We start from the raw sequence: 21,386 nt of genomic DNA, 5'->3' as shown, positions 1-21,386 counted from the left end.
AACACCGTGACAATTTATGTGTAATAGACTTTACGAATTTAACAAAAAAAGTTATCAAAACATGTCGATATGAGATCTAGTTTTGAAGATCGCATCGCGATAGATTTAATGGTGAAAGCAGTTTTTAATCGATTATTTCATTTAAGAGATAAAATACTAAAAACCCAAATCGTTTTGTGTCGCACGTGTGATACTTATCGAGGTCCAAAAGAAAACCTGGACTCTCTCTCCGATGACTCTTTTAAGTTTTTTAGTTGCCTTTTAAGGGTTTTTTTTCAAAAAATGCTCCGCCTTTATTCATTCATAAGTAAAGTAGCATCATTTACAAGTTAAGGCATAACCTCATCAGGGGCGTTATCCGTCCAAACACTCGGAGGACAAAACCTAGCTAACCTTGCAAGTTCATGAGCTACTCGATTACATTCTCCATTACAATGATCATAAGTAACATGGTGAAAATCTAATGACATGAAATAACAGTCATTTATAATGGATGGAGCGAGCGAAGAAGAGTAGCCTTGGCTCAGTGCATTCACCACCTCCACGCTATCTGAATTCACTTCAATCTTATTGCATCCGACATTATTACAGAGATTCAAACCAAACCTCACTGCAACAGCTTCTCATGTAAACAAGTCGAAACAAAGGTCCATTTTTTCATTAGCAGACGCTATAGATTTCCCCTTATGGTCCCGGATAACTGCTCCAAATGTTGCTACGAGTGTGTCACTATCATATCTCGCGTCAATGTTTAATTTCGCGTAACCATACTTTGGTTTCAGCCAAGCATCTGATCGGGCGTGGGGCTTTGGGCTATAAGAGATAGTATACTTTGCTACTAAGCCTCTCACTGGCATATTGATTTGAGATGTGCTTTGAGTTTCTTCGTTATGTGTTAATTTTTTTCCTTTCATACCACAAATACCAAGCCATCGCTGCCATCATTTCTCTGAATTTAAGCAAGCCCAACACTTGGATGTGTTGTTCTGAAAGACACAGAAGATATGCCAACACAAGATCACCTGGCTTGTCAACTTTTAGTACATGTTTGATAACAAGATCAAGACGGAGCATCTTCTCCACATTCATTGCCAATTTGCATTTGAACAACACATGTTTTATGTCATGAGACCCCTGGTTACATGCTGAACAACTCGGGTTGATTTTTAAATGCTTATTAGCCAAGATAGATCAACAGAGAATAGCACTCTCGAGTGCGCGCCACATAAATATTTGTATGTTTATTGGACAAACTAAGTTTCATACCGAGTCTCATATCTCCCTAATAATAAAGCACCGATGGCTTCTGTCGTCCGTCGTCGCACTTTTCGTGCGTTTTTGCGAAAAAGCCCCTCATGTTTTCTAAAATTAACCCGCACTCCATACTCAAGTCAAACAGAAAAACATTTCGTTTTTTGTAGAACACCCCCGCAATTTCTAGAAATCAACCCATAGCCCGCGCCTGTTAGCTTGCTTTCGTCCCGCAAAATCCCCATACGCACGTCGTTTGGCACGGCTAATGCATTGTCTCAGCCCGGGGTTGGTCAAAGAAGGAATTAATGGGAGGGAGGTCCTTGAACTAACTATAAACAGCTGCAGTTCTGAGATCCATGTGTGGCCCCATTGTTGTGGTGGAGCTGCTGCTTCCTGTTAGAGAGAGAATAGACGAGGCTGGGGACAAAGGGCAGCCATATCCGGACGGATCTGATCTAGTGGAGGCAGATCCGGCGGCGGCCCGTCGAATCCGGCGACAGGAGGAGATGAGATGGCTCACCGCCGTGGGTCTTGCTGTAGGTCGCAGTCAGGGCATTGAGCAGACGAGGCTGGGGACAAAGGGCAGCCAGATTCGGTGACGGCCCGTCGAATCCAGCGACAGGAGGAGCAGACGACGCCGATGACGGTCGCGAGGGCAGCTGGTTCCGGAAGCGGTGGTGGAGGCAAATCAAGCGACGACCCGTCAAATCCGGCAACGGGAGGAGCCTGCTTGAGGCGGATCGAGGCAGAGGAGCTCCTCTCCCGGTGTGGTTGGAGGAGGCACGGAGCCAGCGGGTGGGAAGCGGACACAGATATGCGATCTTTGGGGGGAGCTGTAGTCCGACTGCTTGAGACCCGGAGTGCCTACCGTCAAAAGGGGTCGCCGCCACCCCCATGGTTGCTCCAAGTGAGGTGAAGAGAGAAAAAAAGGTGTGGGTCTGTGTGATAAGAGACTTTGACTTTTGTTACAGTGATAGACTCTGTAATCTCGTAACATGTACAGTCGCATCAATTGTTGCGTGGAGTGAAAGCGGTAGATCTTTCTCGCAAAAAAATGTTGCCTGATCTAGACTTTGTTTTTTGGAACCAAATCACATGCGGGTTGTGTGCATGGAAAAGGTTAGTGTTACTTGACATTATCACATGACCGTTGTTTCTCGGTTAGGGGTCTGCTATACTTTGTTATATATGTAACACTAATTTGTATTTTTTTATATTATTACATCATATGATATTTTATTTTTTTCCGATACAACGCACGGACATTTTTGCTAGTGTATATATAATAAGATAGATTTAAGACTTGTACCGTCAGTTTCAACTTGTGCCCAAATTAAAATTCCCATTCTGCTCCCCCTGTACCTAAATCAGAGTGAGTACATGGTAAGCAGATCGCACCATGAAACCCCTACTGATATACACCGATACAATTCAGTTTGTTTTTCTTTTCTCGCATGGCGATACAAATCAGTTCGGTACACAGTCCAAACCAAACCCCCCCAGGCTGTCCCGTCCCGTTAAAACAGGGGAAAAAAAAACCAACCGAACGAGCTCTCCCCGACCCGATCCCCAAATCCCCCCACATCTCATGGCGAGCTTGTGGCGAGCGGTGATGGGCACCGGCGCCCCGTCCGCGTCCGCGGACGCCACGGACGGCATCGAGTTCTGGCGCGAGCCCGAGCGCGGGGGGTGGCTGGACAAGCAGGGCGAGTACATCAAGACGTGGCGGCGGCGGTGGTTCGTGCTCAAGCAGGGGAAGCTCTTCTGGTTCAAGGACTCGACCGTCACGCGCGCGTCCGTGCCCCGCGGCGTCATCGCCGTCGCCTCCTGCCTCACCGTCAAGGGCGCCGAGGACGTGCTCAACCGCAAGTTCGCCTTCGAGCTCTCCACCCCGGGCGAGACCATGTACTTCGTCGCCGACTCCGACAAGGAGAAGGAGGACTGGATCAACTCCATCGGCCGCTCCATTGTCCAGCACTCCCGATCCATGACCGACGACGAGATCGTCGACTACGACAGCGGCCACCCCGCGACCGGCCGCAAATCATAGGTCCGTCGATTGATTGGCGAGCAAAAGGACCGGTGAGGCGTCGGTGGCATCTGTAAGCTCTACTGTTCTACATCATCTTTGTCATGTTTATCTAGGTTTTTTTGGTACATATCTTCCACAGATATGATGTGCGCACCTGTATAGTGTTAGTGATTGTTATCGGTGATTTTAGGTCTTGATACTACTATGGATCGGTTTTGTCCTTATAACTTTCTTTCAAGTACTGTTGGATTCGTATTTGGTCCTTAAACGTTCTTATCCAAGTGTATATCTCAAGCCGTAGCAAATGGCACAAGGGGATGTTTCTCGGTGTTTTTGACTTATCTACATGTAGCTAGTTGTCTGATAACATTTGGCTTGTTATGACTGGATTATGTAGTGGTCCATTAACATTCAAATCATGAATTGTATCTTGTTTGTTCAACATCTTCGCTTGCCTGCTCCAGCGACAATGTTTAGTTGACCATGATGAACTCAAAGCAGTGCTTGTGTACAGAAGAAAAAAATGGGTAACCCTCCTTTGCCTTCAGTCAGTATCAACAAACACAAGTGATTGCATGATCTCGTTCCATATTAACATGGAAAGATATATACTACTTGTGTTTTTATGAGCCTATAACTTAAAATACTCCCTCCGTTTCAGTTTATAAGTCCGACACGTGTATCTAGGTCGTCAATTTGACCAACTTAATAAGAGGCATATATTACAAAAAATATATCATTAGAAACTTTAGATGTTCTATTTTCTAATAATATAATTTTTATGTTAAACAATATATTTTATATAAGTTAAATTAACGACATAGGTACACGTGCACGCCTTATAAACTGTGATGGAGGGAGTAGCTTTTGTGCTAATCGCTTAACCATGTTGAGAACATCTGCAAAGCTGCAAGTAGCAGTATTTAAGTACATCAATATGGTTCTAAGCAAATCATGTGAAAACAGCTGTAACCAGTGATGTTATGAGTAATAATACATCCACTGATTATATTCCTCCACCTGATGTCAGGACCCCATCTCATCATTGGAAATGGCTAAGCTTAAGAGCTGAATGCTAACATCATTCCTAACATTATTGTGCCTTCACATGGTAGATGCATCTGGTTAGTATTGTATTCCTGCAAAAAAAGGTATTGCACCTATGGAGATAATAGTTTCATGGTGCATCCTGGTAACTCTGGCTTACGCAGGCTAGCTGGGTAGATGTAGATTTTTTGTTTCTCTAAATTTCTCATGACTTACGGACGTTATATGCACATCTCTGATTCAAGGATACTTGCTTTGCATGCCCAGAAAAGATAATGTTCTGTAGGCACAGTTATCTGTTGTTAAATTGCACTCCCTTCGTCTCAAATTTATTGTCTTAGATTTGTAATACCAAAGTAAAAGTAAAAGTAAAAATTGAATAAATTTCACATATTTTTATATGCCAACTTATATGTTTGGACCTTGGAGAAGACACTCTGCCTCTGTTTCTGAAACAGGTATATGAATGTAGTCACAGATACAAACTTAATACTAATATAAGTTCGGTTGGGAATGCAGACACCTAGTTGAGGTTGATCACCTAGGTTCTGGTGCATGACCTATGAAATATGATGCTTATACCAGTTTAACTTGTTAAGAGTACATTTTTGTATTCCACAGGGATTTTTTGCAGCTCTAATGGTAGTTTCTGACGAAAATCAACATAGTTTGAATTTTCAGCATTACATTTCATAGGCTTCTGTTTTTACCAAGTTGTACCTGTGACATGCTCCTTCAATATTTTGACCACATGCCAGATATGTAAATGTGGCCTAGCCTTTTGTGATGTAACTGCAGCTTTTGAGCTTGCTGTACTTAACTGTCCACTACGTTCGCATTACCATACGGTTGATTTGGCTTACCAGAATTTGTATGTCGCTTGTCCTACATCAGACAATCCTATTTTAGTCATGGTCAATAATTTGATCTGAGGATTCATTTGGAGAACAATAGGTTGGCAACAATGGAGCTGACTTATAACTTTTTCAACGTCTGCAAATATGTTGTTGATCTCCTGAATTTTTCAAATAAAGCTTCTGCTAGTTTGTCACGACTTCATCTAGTTGAACGAAAAACTGGTTCTCACTTCTTATTTTGCTCGGATTCAGGTCCCAATATTTCAAGCGCACACAAAGCAAACTCACGATGCTCGTCACAGACCGACCAAATCCTTTTACCCCCTTTTGCCTCACTTTTGTTTTATATACTCCCTCCGTTCCTAAATATAAGTCTTTTAAAAGATTTCACTAAGGGACTATATACAAAGTAAAACGAATGAATTTACACATTAAAGTATATCTATATACATCCGTATGTAGTCCTCTAGTAAACCTCTGAAAAAGACTTATATTTAGAAACGGAGGGAGTATAAAGCAAACTACCACATCCAAACAACAAGTTGGAAGTACAGGAAGGAAGATAAAAAAATCGCCAGGGCAACTGCACAGACATGCTAAAAAAACATCCAAACAACAAGTTCAAGTGCAGGAAGGAAAATAAAAAGAATCGCCAGAGCAAACAGCACAGATATGCTCAAAGAACATCCAAACAACAAGTTCAATGCAGGAAGAAAAATAGAAAAATCGCCATAGCAACAGCACAAGACATGCTAAAAAATGGATACAATGATACAAGGCTCCAAGGACGCCCCCTAGGCGCTCCATGTCCCGCTGCCTAAAGAGCAGGCGCCAGTGCTACAATAAAGGCCGGAAGTTTGAACACAGAGCAAAGCAACATGCAACATTTCTAAACTTCCATAAAGCTCCAGGCAGCCCAAGAAACTGAACATATGAAAATAGCCAAAAGCTTACACTTCCAAGGGAATGGGTTGCCAGAGTTCTAACTCATGTTGTTATACTGCGATCTGGCAAATAATCTCTTCTTATTGTTCGAAAAAGCTCCATCTGCATCCTCGCTTGAATCACAATCAATAATTATTTCCATACAGTTTGTCTGATTGCCTCTGTTTGTCTGCAGATACCCATCTACTAAAATGAAAGGAAAGATTCTACACCCACATCAATTGGCCTATAAGCTAATACACTGAATTGCTGGCATTTCATTCCATGTGGTTTTCTGGTAGAGAAAGATGAATATCTTATCTTGAAGTGGAGCTAAGCTCGACAAGGGAAGCGTAGGCTCCATCCTTCATCCGCATCAGTTCTTCATGCCTTCCTTTCTCCACTATCGTCCCGTTCTTCACCACGCTGATAATGTCGGCGCCTCTCACAGTCGACAGGCGATGCGCCACCACCACGGTCGTCCTCCCGACCATCACCCGGTCCAGCGCCTCCTGCACCACGCGCTCCGACTCCGCGTCCAGAGCGCTCGTCGCCTCGTCCAGCAGGAGCACCTTGGGGTCCTTGACGACGGCCCTCGCGATGGCGACCCGCTGCTTCTGCCCGCCGGACAGCTGGATCCCCCGCTCACCGACGACGGTGTTGTACCCATCAGGCAGCCCGGAGATGAACTGGTGCGCGTTGGCTGCTTCGGCGGCGGCGACGATCTCCTCTTCGGAAGCCTCCCCTTGCTTCCCGTAGGCTATGTTGGCGCGGATGGTGTCGTTGAACAGCACCGGCTCCTGTGCCACGAGCCCGATCTGCAGCCGAAGCCAGCTGACTTTGAGGGTCGGAAGCTCCACGCCGTCCAAAAGGATCTTGCCTGAGCTCGGGTCGTAGAACCTCTCGAGCAGCGCAATGGCAGTGGACTTCCCACTTCCACTCTCTCCGACAAGGGCAGCCGTCTGTAAAGATAGTGTCACCACATTAACCTTCGTGGTATGAGCTAGCATACTTATTACTAGTTAACATGGAAAGGAAGTTGTCAAAAAAAAGTTAACATAGAAAGGAAGTAACCTTTCCAGAAGGAATGCTCAAGGACAGATCAGTGAATATTTGAACATTTGGGCGTAAGGGGTAACTGAAGCACACATTCTGGAACTCAAGGTCACCCCTGACACTTGCAACCACCATGCCCTCCTCACTGCTGGAATCTATCTTGGACTTACGGTCGAGAATTTCAAACACGGAGATGGCCGATTCATTAGCCTTGGTGCTATCTGCACCTACTGCGCTTGTTCGTGAGATCCCACTGGTCGCCAAAACTAACACGAAGAATACCTGATAACCAATGGACAAAAATACGAGGTTAGAACAATCAACACTTAAGTGCTCCCTTCATTCACTATTCACTATTATAAGATGTTCTAAATTTTTTTCCCGATTCGAATGTATATAGGCGTATTTTAGTGTGTTTGTTCACTAATTTCAGTCCGTAGTAGTTCATATTGAAATGTCCAAAACATCTTATATTTGTGAATGGAGGGAGTAATGAGTAAGAATAACATGCTCGTACCCGAAACACTTCAGGAAATGTTGCTGTTCCTTCGTGAACAAACTTTGCACCGACGTAGAAGCAGAGGGCATAAGTAAGGTAGAACACAAGGAATGAGAATCCAAATCCCAACCCGCCAACAAGACCTTCCCTCATTCCTTGTCTCGTTGGAATTTCACATTTCTTTTCATAGGCATCCATCACCTTCTGCTCTGCGCAAAACGACGCCACGGTTCTGATTCCTCCAACGGCGTCGGTTGCTACTTGACTTGCTTCCTCATACTTTAACTGCATCCTAGCAAACTATTAGACAAAACAACTCTCCCCCTGACGAATATGTGTATGAACATTGGTCATTTTGTTGGTTTTGTTTTTGAGGAAAAATGAACGTTAGTACTCCCTCCGTTCCTAAATATAAGTCTTTTTAGACATTTCAATAGGAAACTACATACGGATGTATATAGACATATTTTAATGTGTAAGTTCACTCATTTTGCTCCGTATGTAGTCCCGTGTTGAAATGTCTAAAAAGACTTATATTTAGGAACGGAGGGAGTAATTGCTAATTCACAGCATGCACCTTTGCGTTTTTATTGAGACCTTTCAGGAACTTCATTTGAGCATAGGCTTGGAAACCCACCAATGGAACCACCACTGTGATAATCAATGCCAGCTTCCAGTTTGCCACCATAGCTATTGTGAAACCTGCTATGACGGTCGATATAGTCTGGACATTAAGTGCTAAATTTTCTCCAACAAGCCGCTTCACGTTCAGAGCATCAGTCGATAGCCTTGCACCTATTGCTCCACTAGAACAAAAATTGAAACTTATCTAAGTAAATTCGTAGAATATGGCACTAGTTGACAAGTATAACTCTTCACATTTTTTTTGTACAAATGCTAGATGCATTAATCTTAGTATTGATAAAAATTGTAAGAACACTGCTCAAGCTAGTTAGCATACATAAATGTTCTTGTATACTAACTGTTAGGGCAAAAGGAAGATTTGTGACCATGATAAAGACTAAACACAGACCTTGAGTGTTCAGGTTTATCAAACCAGTTGATTTCCTGATGCATGACACTTCGGAATGCCAGTGACCGTATGCGCTCCACAAGCTTCCCACCTGCTAATCCAAACAAGAAGTACTCTATTGGAATCAGAACAAGTGCACAAGCACCTAGCATGACAAACATGCTTGCCCAGAACCTTGAATCCTTGAGTAGTTCTGCTGGCGGCTCATAAAATGTCTTTATTGCACTTGAAATCAATATGCCATATACAGGAAAAATGGTCCCGTGCATTGCAGCAGCAATCGAACCAAGAGCAAGAACAAGAGCCTCTGGTTTGTTCAGATAGAAGAGTCGGCCTATTGGAGCTTTCTTTTGATCACTAGATATTTTATCTGCAGTCTCCTCTAGGTCTTGATCATTGTTGACTTCCATGGGAACACATGGAGCAGGGTAAGGATGCGTGCCACTATGCCCAAAAGAGGAGCCTTTACTGGTCGATCTCCTAAAGGAGCTGCCTTGGCTTCTTGGTTTCCTAGTGAACGACCTAGAGCCAAAACCGCTTTTCATTATCGCATCAGGATCGACTTTATGGGTTTCTGCTTGCTGCAGAGTCTCTTGCAGATGAATCAGCTGCGAGTAGGCACCTTCAGGCTTGTTCACCAGTTGTACATGTGAACCTGCTCCAAATTCACAGATCAAGAAGCAAGTCAGGATATCAAGTTTGAAACAGAGGTTCCTATGCAGAAGTTGTCAATTCTCATATGTCGTACCTTGTTCCACCATCTTCCCGTGTTGTAGGACGGATATGACATCAGCATTCTTTACCGTGCTTAGGCGATGCGCAACAATTATTGTAGTCCTTTCTAACATTACCCTTTCCAAAGCTTCTTGAACTACCCTCTCAGATTCCATATCCAGCGCGCTGGTTGCTTCATCAAGTAGCAATATTCTAGGGTTTTTTATAATTGCTCTAGCAATTGCTATTCTTTGCTTCTGTCCTCCAGACAGCTGAATCCCACGTTCCCCAACCATTGTCTCAAGACCCTGCAATGTTCCACAAAATATACATGCTTCTGATTAACCATGTGTGAGTTAGCAATAGAATTAACAATATGCACATCTTAATTTTCACTGTACATTTGGCAGTTTATCAATGAAGTTTGCTGCATTTGCAAGCTCGATTGCTCTTCTGATCTCTTCGAGATTAAGATCATCCTTCCCATAGGCAATATTTTCCCTTATCGTACTCGAGAACAACACTGGTTCTTGGCTGACGAGACCGATTTTCCCTCTTATCCACCCAAGAGTCAATCTTCTAATGTCAACTCCATCTATCAAGACTTCCCCAGACTGTGGATCGTAGAATCTCTCCACCAAACTGACCACAGTTGACTTTCCACTGCCGCTCACTCCAACTAGTGCCATTGTAGTTCCACTTGGTACTCGTAAGGAGAATCCATCAAATACCAAATGTTCAGGCCTGGTAGGATAGCTGAAATAGACATCCTTCAGTTCAACATCACCCTTGATGTCTTCCATTATAATACCTGTGGTGTTATATACATCAATACATGGTCGTCTTTCAATTGTCTTGAACATTCTATGTGCTGCTCCTTGACCTTGTGCAAAAGCTGTTATTGATGGTGCTGCCTGACCTAAGGACCTGCAGAAGAGACGTAACTCGAGTCAGAAACCAGAAGATCTTGAAAACAGACATGGAAGACCCTATTTGACATACTATGTTTGAAAGTTTGACTGCTGCTTTACGGATGCCACATCCGTATCAGAGACAAATTAATAAGCACGATGTTACATCCTTTGGAGAACTGTGGGCTGGTCTGGTGCATCAGCTGTGACCATCTAGCATCGTATGTCATATGCCCACATGACACACGGAGAGGCGCGTCCATGGGGAAACGTGGCACCTTAATCATCTATTAATCTAACTATGTCTAAATTGTCAATTACCAGATATATGTTCTTCAAAGTCATTCTTAACCACATATAATTCAAGAAGAAAATGGCCCAGTACTGAAGAAAATTTATTAAAAAATCTAAAGCCCACCAATAATGCTCTCATTACTGCACCCCTAGATTCAAAGGGGAGCTCAAATGGATTATCTTCAGAGGTCACAGAAAGAAGTATATTGATTTTGAGGCCCGGGTCAACTCTTTTAGATAGCTTGCTACCCAGGATATTTGTTGTTGGTGTATTGTGTAGTTCTTTTCATCTTTTTGAACTATTTTTCTGTATACATTATTTTGAAAATCAATAAAATGCACGCAGCAGAGTCCTGTTGTTTCCTCTAAAAAATGCACACCTAGCTATAATTTCCGCCCTTCAACTACATCTGAACCAAGTTTTAAGCATGTACTCAGAATATTAAAGTGGCAAGGACTAACTTATGGAACTTACATTGCGCCAACCATGACGGACATTATAACATTAATAACTATGCCACCATTGTATCCTCGGTCGACTATCAATTTAGATCCATACCAAACTGCCAACCCATAGCTGCAAAACAAGATTGCCATTACTGAACCCACTCCAAGGCCACTGACAGCACCTTCTCGGCGAGCAGACTCATATGCTTTTCTTATGAACTTGTTATATGTTGTTAAAGCTTGCTTCTCACCATTGAATGAAACAACCTTCAAAGCATAAGCATAAGAAGAGAATAGTGACCACAAGAATCAATATAAAAAATAAAGCATAATTTCTATTTGGTTTGGGCCACAAACCAAATCACAAGAAAACAGAAGGCAAACATTGACTTCCACAAAATACCGGCGTCCAAATTGGCCACATGAGTTGTTCTAACTTTGACTAAAAAAGGGCATAGAAAGCACCCCAAAAATGGAACCTTCCCAAAATTTTGTCATCACACCTTACAGGCGCCAAATGTGTAAAACTTCTCATGGTCATGGGCATCGAACAAAGTAGACAACATTGTGGTCCCAATAGCACTCACCGTTCGAATGGTCCCAATAGTTTGTTCAACAATGTCTCCAGCATCACCATATTTTGCTTGCATTTCAGTGGACAACGTTGTCATCATCCTTGACACAATAGCACCGGCCACAGCTACTGGAGGGATGCTTGAAAGCATAACAAGTGCCAAGAGCCATCCTCTCACAAATGCAACAATGAAGCCTCCAAAAAAGGTAGAAAGGAGTTGTATGATCTTGCCAACCTATATGAGAAAATATATGTATAGCAAAGTGTTAAAATAAAAATGGAATCCTAGTTATTATTAGATACTTATACAGAAGGTTAATGGACTAAGCTTTGCAATGTCTGGTAGCAAGTTCATGTTATATATCCAATTGACTGAGTGAGTCTTCATCTCTTCAAGTCTATCAAACTGGTATTTCGTTAGTTATTATTTGTCGACTGAAACAGGTGCAAAATTATGTGTTGTCAGTATAACAGAGCTGAACCCAAACTCAAACCGTAGGTTCATTTTGATTAAAAGAATACGACAATTTATGTTCTCTATGACTTTTCAGCTACCAATCTTCTCTAAAGAGCTAGCTTCTAGTACGTGAACATACTGCTGGTTAGCACATAAATAAAAGAATATAAAATCATTGTATCACCTTCAATGTCAGGAAATACACACACTTTCCCATATTGGTCAAAGAGATTGATCATCTACAGTGACAAAATGAATGACAAGAGCCTTTTTATATACAAGCTTATGCATATTGGCTGTAAGATTGTAGCATCTAACAATGCTTTGAATGATGTGGCATAAGCTCACTCCCTATGATAAAACAACCTACCTTTTCTCCAATGGCATCTTGAATGAGAAATGTGTCCCCAGACATCCTCTCAACAACTTGTCCAGTGCTCATTTCCTTGTCAAAAAAAGCAATGTCCTGTCTGAGAATCGCCTTGAGGTACATAGCTCTGATTCGTGCTGCCTGTCTTTCTCCAGTAATTGTCCAGCATGATACCTCTATCAAAACATCAAACTGGTCAATCAAATGAAGGATGCTTTGAGTAATACCCTTAAAGTTACTGTAGGTGGCCTCAGTCTTAGGCTTGTATTCTGAACTATGTCATTCAGATCAATACATTGAGACACGAAGCATCTGCACTTCCTCAAAAACAAAATTTACTCTGGATAACAGTATTGCAACATTTGTTTTTTCAGGAACAAGCAAGCAGGGAGTCAGAACATCTCCAACCACAAACCTCAAATTTGGCCCCCATTTGTTGGCGGACATTGCCCAGACATGTCCGCTCCTCTCCCCCATTTCTCCTGGTACGTAACGGCACTCCCCATTTTTTTCAGACATTTCACCGAACACGTTGCGTGCACAGCCCCGGACGTAGCGGAGCTCGGCTCCCCAGAGCCCAGATACAGAACGCACGCACGCGACGGCAGGATGGCAACGCTCTCCGCCCAGCGACGAGCACCACCACCCTCGCACGCAGGGCGCAGCAGCAGCGGCACACAGCTCACGCAGCAGCATCAGGCGCGCATCAGCGGCAGCACACACGCATTAATTAGCAGCAGCGCCCATCAGCCGCTCAGGCACGCAGTGCACACACCCGCAGGCACAGGAGCACGCGATAGCAGCCGCCCGGGCGCGGCGAGCTCCGGTCCTGGAGCGCTCGGGACTCGGGGCCGGGGAAGTGCGTCCCCTCGCTGTGCCGAGCATGCGGCTGGCTCGGTGGACCACGCGTGGAGATCGACGTGCACGTGTGCTCGCGGAGCTCGAACCGAGCCATCGGCCGCCGTGCTTTTGCCTCAGCACTGGAGCAGTGCCTCCCAGCCGTGGTGCCGGCGGCCTGGCGTTATGGGCGCCGTTGAGAGGCTCGCGATTCGGTTAATTCGGTAAATACGCTATACATAATGCTCACTTGGTTTTTCATACTCCCATGTCACAAATACAGTATTAAGGAAAAAGAGGGAACTACACCCATGGTCACAAATGTAAATGTTTTAAATATTTTAATATTATAAGTATGAACTATGAGTAAGCAAACTCACAAAAAATCGTGTATATACTCCTACATTCGAATAAAAAAAAGTTAGAACATATAATAACAGCGGAGGGAGTAATAAATAACACAATTAATTATGTGGGAGATCTCTTTATGGTATAATTAAACATGTTGTATGCAGTGCATCTTTTTTCCATGGTTTTAATGCAACAAGCATCGTCGTAGGACGCAAAAAATTAATCATTTTTTCTTGGGAGGAAATTGATCTTGAACTGTATTTTAATAGTTGTTTTGTATTTAAATTTTTTGTGAGAAGTATAACTTGCATTACATAGGGAGTATATGTTATGAGGAAGTGCATATATGTTACCGTTTGCGAACCAACACGTGATTGGATGGTTAGAGAAATAGTGGAATTCTCAGCTCATGATAGTTCAAATCTTGGTGCTTGCATTATTTCTGGATTTATTTCAGGATTTTCGGGATGCACATTTAATGAAAGAAGACGTTGAAGCGTCCACGGTGACTTCGTAAATCTTAAGATGATATGTCATTTTAAACTTTTAAAGATGCTCATAAAGATAGGATGTGCACGTATACATTTATAGAAATAAGTGTATACACGTTTATATGAACGCTTGCATCTGTATTTTATTTAAAAAATGTTATCGTTTAAAGTATCCACTCGCCATGTGGCTAGATTCAACTAAAACTACCAAACAAAACTACCCATGTATCCCTAGGAGGGCATGGCAAGTATAAGTTAATCTTACCATGCATTCTTCGACTACTATGGTATATACCGAAGTACTTCGGTTTTGTACCTATGCAATTGAGGCCTCGATGGTAATCGATTGAGAAACTATACAGATAACCAATAACGGTACTAACAGGCTGCCTGGTTTTGGTTTGAGTCCTTTTTGGTTTGGTTGCTCGGTTCGGCAACCAAGGGCTAGTTAGATAAAAGGCGGGGATGCACAACGGAGCACCTCCCCTCTCAGATTTGAACGAGGCCACACGCACTAAGAATGGAGGGATGGGATGGGATGAGGCCAGGGCGACATGCAACACGGTGTCTCTTCGGCGGGGAGAGATATGAGAGAAATAAAAGAGAGGTGAAGATGGCTATAAGTGGGGTCATGGGTGGGATGGAGCTCGCGTGGAGCACATGCTCGGACAATCCTGTATCCACTCCGTACTTAGACTGAGTTTGGGACTATGCGAACCGTATGAACATATAGAAACGGTTTAGGGGCTTTCGTTGGGTCGGGGATTTTTGTCTGGACAACCCGTCCGAACATATTGGGGATGGTGGGGTGGGGAAGGTGTTGGACCCGTTTTTATTATTCCTGAATAGAAAAGATAATTCCATTTTCTATTCTGAAATATGTCTTGATTTTATTGCATACGGAAGGCACTCACGAAGTGTTGATGCAAGTCCTGCTCCAATGCCAAGATAGACAAAGTTAAGGATCACCTGGAAAGAAGACACATTTGATTAGAAATTAGATAAAACGACAAATAACACTATCCCAACAACAAGATTTGATAGCTTGAACTCTTGCCTTTACACTAACTAGCACGATGCTTATGGGTCGCTGCGAAGCCGAAAAAGTTAGAGAGTTACACCATATGCCTAGGATATCAAAAGATGTTGGTTTCCTATAAACGTTGGGTGATTCAAAATTAGAAACAGAGAGAAAGTACAATGAGGGATTTGCATGCAACAGGGCTGGAGAACCTTAAACGACCACATTAGGCCCTTTGCTAGATTTATAGCGAGACACCATTTTCAATTTCAAAACACAAGAGGGTGTACACTAGTTAGGAGACTACACAAGGTTGTTGATCTATTATCAAAAGGGTCCGTGCATTGCAACGGGAGAAACAAAAACATAATTTTCAATGACCATGCTCATATTTTGAAGCATCAAGGATACACTATCACTCTCAATTTCGCAAAATCATGAATAATTTTTGTAATCATAAACAAGTTTTTATAATCGTGCACATATTTGAAATGGTGAACAAAATACTATTACAAATTTTCGAACATTTTATGCTATTTGCAAACATTTTTTGAAAATTCTGAACACTTTTCATTTTTTTCCTGAATTGACAAACATTTCTAGAATCGACGAACATTTTTTAGAAATTTGTGATTTTCTTTTTCGAATTTCACAAGCATTGCTTTGATTCAACGATCATTTTTTGATTTAACGAACATTTTTGGAAATGATAATCATTTTTTGAATTAGCGAACATTTTATGAATGAGTAAACTATTTTGAAAGTCCTGAACAGTTTTTGATACAAAATATGCTAATAATTGAAACTGTTCATAACTGTTCATGAACAGTTTTTAATTATTAGTAAATTTTTGCATTGCATCTTCTCCCAGCACACAGAGCCCAATATAGGAAGTCCCAACATGGCAGGCCCAGACAGGGAATTATTTTGTGTGAAACGTTTTTTGTGACTTATAGGTGGAATTGGTGGGTAATATTTTACAACTTTTGAGGTAAAAAACATCCATAATTTTCAATGGCCAGGATCATATTTTGCTGCAAAACCGAGATACACTATCACTCTCAATTTCACGAAATCATGAATAATTTTTGTAATCATGAACAAGTTTTTATAGTCATGCACATATTTGAAACCGTGAACAAAATACCATTACAAAGTTTCGAACATTTTCTATAATTAAGAACATTTTTTGAACTCATAAACATTTTATGCTATTTGAAAACATTTCTTTAAATTGTACACTTTTTAAACAATTTTCCTGAATTGGCAGACATTTCTAGAAAGGACAATCATTTTTAGAAGTTTGTGGCAATAAATTTTCAATTCCGAAGATATTGTTTTGATTTAAAAAACGTTTTTTTGATTTAAAGAACATTTTTGGAAAAGCATAATCATATTTTGAATTATAGAAAAATTTATGAATGAATAAACTATTTTGTTAGTCATAAACAGTTTCTGAATTTTAGTATATTTTGCATTCATAAACATGTTTTGAATTGGCTAAATTTGTTAAATTTCATTAACATTATTGAATACACTTATGTTAAAAAAACATGAACACTTTTTTATTTACCAAACATTTGATTTCAAAAGGTCGGACGTTTTTCTCGTGTGCAACCATTTTATAAAAAAAGACGAATATTTTTTCGTTCCCTAACATTTTTCTAAAATTCTGAAATTTTTGTAACTTTAGGAACTGTTTTGAAGTCCCAATTCATTTAAAGTGGAAAAGGGAAAATGGAAAGGGTAAAGATAAAATAAAATAATATTTAAAAAACAGGCCATCCGGACATAGGCCGGCCCAAACAGACATGCTTGTTCTTCTCTCGGCATGCAGCGCAATATAGGAGGTCCCAATATGGACCGGCCCAGTCAGGGAATTATTTTCTGTGAAACGTTTTTTTGTGATTTATAGATGGCATTAGTGAGCAATATTTTACAAGTTTTAGGGGAATTTAAATGACGTATCGGCAGAACCGCAGAAGCAATATCGCATCTATTATTAGATATAGATGAGGTATACTGTAACATAGGAATTACATTTCCCCCCTCTTATGCTACGATAAAAATATATGAAAGAATCGGTTGGGGAGAGAAACTAAAACCAAGAGCACAGTTTTAAGTTGGGAGTCTGATTTCTCTATTTGCTACTTGTGTTTGTGACGAGCGCTGGCCTCATATGAAAGTATTGTACTTGTTATTTGTGTTAGGTACCACACGTGAGTAAAGTGTTTGTTTAGTTATGTGTCTTGAAAGGTTGTTCGTCCTACATATGAATCCATCATGAAATCTCAAACTTTATAAATAGGGAAGGTATGGTGTATACAGATACATTCTTCTAAAATAATAGGCATCACCATTTCTCATTTGAGTGGTTGTCGTTGATGAAAATTTGTCAAGATCATCCTCGATTCAATAGATTGGGGGGGGGGGGGGTACAAGCGGCAAAGCACACACATATCCATCAGTGTGAACTCAATCATGCTTAATAAAAAGGTAATAAAAAAGTCTTCAAAATGATATCCAAATGTGCAACACCCTAAGGCCTTGTTTGGTACTAGTGTTTTTGAGGAGATTGGTGGGGATAATCCCCCAAGGGATTGGGTGAAACCCCAACCTTCACCCAATCCCTTCAAATCCCCATTTATCCCCAATACACTAGGTAGGGGTAGTGTATTGGGTATTGAGAAAAATACACTATAATTTGAGGATTTGAGGGGAAATGTGGGGATAAAACGTGTCAAATACACTAGAACCAAATGGTGTTATGGGATGTGTGGGGATTGAGGGGTTTGACCGGGATAATCCCCACAAATTCCCTAAAATACACTAGTACCAAACAAGGCCTAAGGGTCAACTTAAGCCCCTTCACCAAGGAAAGATCTTTTATTATCACTTTAGATCATATTCGTCGAGTAGTAAAGCCTTCTAACTATAGTTCTATTGTGAATCCAAGACGGTACAGATAACTAGGGAATTTTTGCTACTAGAATGACTTGTATGATAGTAGCATGCTCAAAGAAAGTAAGCAAACAAGCATATAGTTAAAATAACATCATACAGAGAATTAAGCAAGTATTTTGAACAATCTTCCACATTGTGGCTTGACTCCAAGGGAAAAAACCTACATTACACAACCAAGCCCCCAATTGAACTTGACGGGTAATTTACTATGAGTCGGGCCAAAGAAAGGTTCTTCATTCATATGTCAAAGCTTATGGGCAGGTATTCAAACTTTAGAAAGGGATGTATTTGGAGAATTGTTAATGGCATGAGTGTTGATATATGAATGACCCACGGGTTTTTAGCATTCCCCCACAGAAAGTTCTCACCCCAAAGGTCAAACCATTATAAGTAAATTTGTGACCTCAATGATCCGACCACTCGAAACTGGGACAAGCCTATGATCCGATATATATTCATCTAGCAAAAGTTTTTTGAATACTGCGAATTCCACTAAACGTCAATGGTATTGAGGACTCCGTTGCATATCACTTCACCAAATCAGGGACATTCTGACTCGCGTAGCTTATCACGTTGAATGGTCGCATCACTTCTAACATGGGGCAATCATGGTGGCCTGAGTATGCGTGCAATTAAGCCGGCATGGAAGATCTCTTATGGAAGCTTTCTAACCAAGGTACAAAAAATTGTGTAGTGCTCTTAGAGGGATCCTTCCTCTAAAATATATTCTTTCTGACAATCACGTTGAAAATTTGGCGCAATACCATACCCGTCACTACCTAGCACACTAGTTATTCCAATGTGATTCGACTATAGCACTATGGCAGCGCTTGGGAATATAGGATATCATTTTCGAGGCTTCACAAGTGGATCGATCTGGTTCGGCGATTATTTTTTCTGGCAAAGGTAGATTTATTGGTTCATAATGAAACATCAACAGGATACAAACACAATGAACACATATCTTATCTCTGCATATAACTAGGATGCACACAACCAACGTCAACGCATACAGACACAAAACATGTCGACAAAGAGCAAAGTCTTATAAGACTTAATCTATGCATAAGCGGGCGGAAACCTAGAGTGATAAGATCCACGTGATCGGCAAACTACGATAATGACCATATCCGCACCAACCATCTCAGGACACCACACAAACGATTAGGTTCTTCAATATTAATGTCTTCAAGAAGGGAGCAATGCTCAAACGCCGCCATCACCAGACTCAACCACCAAAGGTCTGAATCTAGGTTTTCACCATGAAGAACTAGTTTGAGCATAGTCAAGCAATGCCCTCAATAAGGTAATGACATTAAAACATTGTCATTCCAGGTATGCCCATCTTGGTTTAGACCTAGGCTTTTCACTTGAGAGCTGCATACAAAATGTTCGAATAGCCCCGTCATCGACGTTACCTATGTTACGAGCACCACTTTTCCGCAACCCCATCAGCTACACAACCATCCTTGTGTGTCAAGTCGTTGTCCATACTTTGCATTTCCCTGCCCAAGTCAACTATTGGAGCTAGGGAGAGCATACCTCATGAAGACCACATTCGGTTACCACCTCAATCTGCAGGGAGTCCGCCACCGCTGGCGGAGTGGTCATCACGAGGACCAACACCGATGGTAGAGCACACCACCACCGACTACCACCTCACTAGAGACAGTCCTCTCGAGGCCTTTAGTCTAGGGGCCGACATGGCCAGAGCGGGAGCACGAAAGGCATATCACCATCCTTGATGCGTGCTCACGCAGAGTGCAACTTCCGCGAGATTGGCGCTGTGCATCGTGATCGAAGAACTATGCCCACCTCGAGCACATCCACCGCCACGCCGTCATGATGTTGTCTCGCAACTGTGTTAGCGCTGAAAGTCTGCGGTTGTGTCGCCGTACCATGGCAAGACCCACACCCATGCGAAGCTAGGCGGTCCTGAGCCGCCAGCCAAGCCGCGGGAGGGACGAGCAGCCTCGTTGTCGTCGATGTTGTTGGGCGAATGTGGCACCCTCCGACGGCGACGAGGGAGGGGAAGGGGTGTGAGGCAACTGAGTTTTGGCGAAGCTATGGCTTGCCTGAGTAGCTCATGGGAGCGGCACATCCGTTTTTTCTATGCCTGACGAGTCTGAGTGAGTTCCTCCTTCGTCACCAGGTGAGAACAATGCCAAGTTCCTTTAACTGGATCTGCAAGAGATCATTTCCATGGCAACCTCGTATCTTTGGTGGATAAGGCGCCAAACGTATATGTTGAAGCTATATCCCCTATTTGCAGGTGCGGTATGTCCATATGGGCTATCACCCCTAATACGTCCGAGACAAGAAAAAGTATACATAAGCATTACTCCCTTCATTCCAAATTATAAGATGTTTTAACTTTTTCTAAATTACCCCCTGTGTTCCAAAATACTTGTTGTTGGAGAGAATAGACTAGTTCTCTACAACAACAGGTATTGTGGTACAGAGGGGTAGATGTATATAGATGTGTTTTAGTGTGCTATTCATTCATTTATTTATATCTGTATATAGTTCATATTAAAATATAAATAACAAATCATAACTCAGATCAGCGAAGATAGATGCAAAGTGGATTACCCCTCAAATTTGAACATAGAGCAGGGCGAAAAAGTCAATGGTCACAAAAAGAATAGGCTAATCCACTGATTTGTACGCAAGTCCTAAGATCCAAATTCAGAGAAAAAGAACCAATACCGCTCCTAATTGATGCTATTGTTACCTGTTTCCCTCCTGATCGAGACCCCCCAACGTCTGGCCATACAAAATCTGACTACCACCAAACCATCAATACACTACTCTCATAACAATGGCTAGCGCATCTAACTGAAACATTACCAGGAGTAGAACTAACTAAGAACCAAAGGAATGCATGTTGGCGCTGTTAAATGGAATCAAATCAAACCTTCCCAGGACTTTCAATTCTCCTGCACCTTCCCAGGACTTCGTGTCGTACAAACTAACTACAAACACGAAAAGCAGGGCCCGCCGCATATATACGCACGCACGCACCTTGGTGACCCTGTGCAGGACGTCCCGCGACGAGGCGGCGGAGCCGAAGGCGTCGATGACGTCGCCGAAGATGAAGGTCATGAGCGGCTGCGCCATCCCGTTGGCCACCGCCGTCGCCGCGCCCACCGCCATGAGCGCCGCGTCCGTCCTGTCCGCGAAGGCGAACATCCGGTAGAGCGGCACGCGCGGCGCCGCGGGCCTCTCGTGATGGTCAGCTCCGCCCCCTCCT

At 42.3% G+C, this 21,386-nt stretch overlaps 2 protein-coding genes across 3 annotated transcripts; one reads left to right on the top strand and one right to left on the bottom strand.

Moving 5' to 3' along the window:
- The first annotated feature begins 2,774 nt into the window (after positions 1-2,774).
- Positions 2,775-3,728, top strand: LOC123444858 (pleckstrin homology domain-containing protein 1-like). Its single transcript, XM_045121722.1, has one exon. It carries the CDS (start codon positions 2,843-2,845, stop codon positions 3,302-3,304), a length of 462 nt encoding a protein of 153 aa, XP_044977657.1. The 5' UTR covers positions 2,775-2,842; the 3' UTR covers positions 3,305-3,728.
- Positions 3,729-6,185: 2,457 nt separating this feature from the next.
- On the bottom strand, positions 6,186-21,386 carry LOC123444857 (ABC transporter B family member 4-like). 2 transcript variants are annotated; one of them, XM_045121719.1, is made up of 12 exons: positions 21,158-21,386; positions 15,063-15,117; positions 12,470-12,645; positions 11,656-11,877; positions 11,097-11,335; positions 9,818-10,343; positions 9,451-9,724; positions 8,703-9,357; positions 8,307-8,475; positions 7,688-7,954; positions 7,189-7,452; positions 6,186-7,076 (listed from the first exon to the last, which is right to left on the bottom strand). In XM_045121719.1, exons 1-12 carry the CDS (start codon positions 21,323-21,325, stop codon positions 6,432-6,434), a joined length of 3,660 nt encoding a protein of 1,219 aa, XP_044977654.1. In that variant the 5' UTR covers positions 21,326-21,386; the 3' UTR covers positions 6,186-6,431. The 2 variants fall into 2 exon arrangements, with proteins under 2 accessions (XP_044977654.1, XP_044977656.1); XM_045121721.1 differs by lacking the exons at positions 15,063-15,117; positions 21,158-21,386 and adding an exon at positions 12,885-12,974 and having other exon boundaries at positions 8,247-8,475.

The sequence above is a fragment of the Hordeum vulgare genome, chromosome 3H (assembly GCF_904849725.1).
Source record: "Hordeum vulgare subsp. vulgare chromosome 3H, MorexV3_pseudomolecules_assembly, whole genome shotgun sequence".
Taxonomy (NCBI): domain Eukaryota; kingdom Viridiplantae; phylum Streptophyta; class Magnoliopsida; order Poales; family Poaceae; genus Hordeum; species Hordeum vulgare.
The sequence above is the reverse complement of the archived record's forward strand: the minus strand, read 5'-3'. Positions and strand labels throughout refer to the sequence as shown.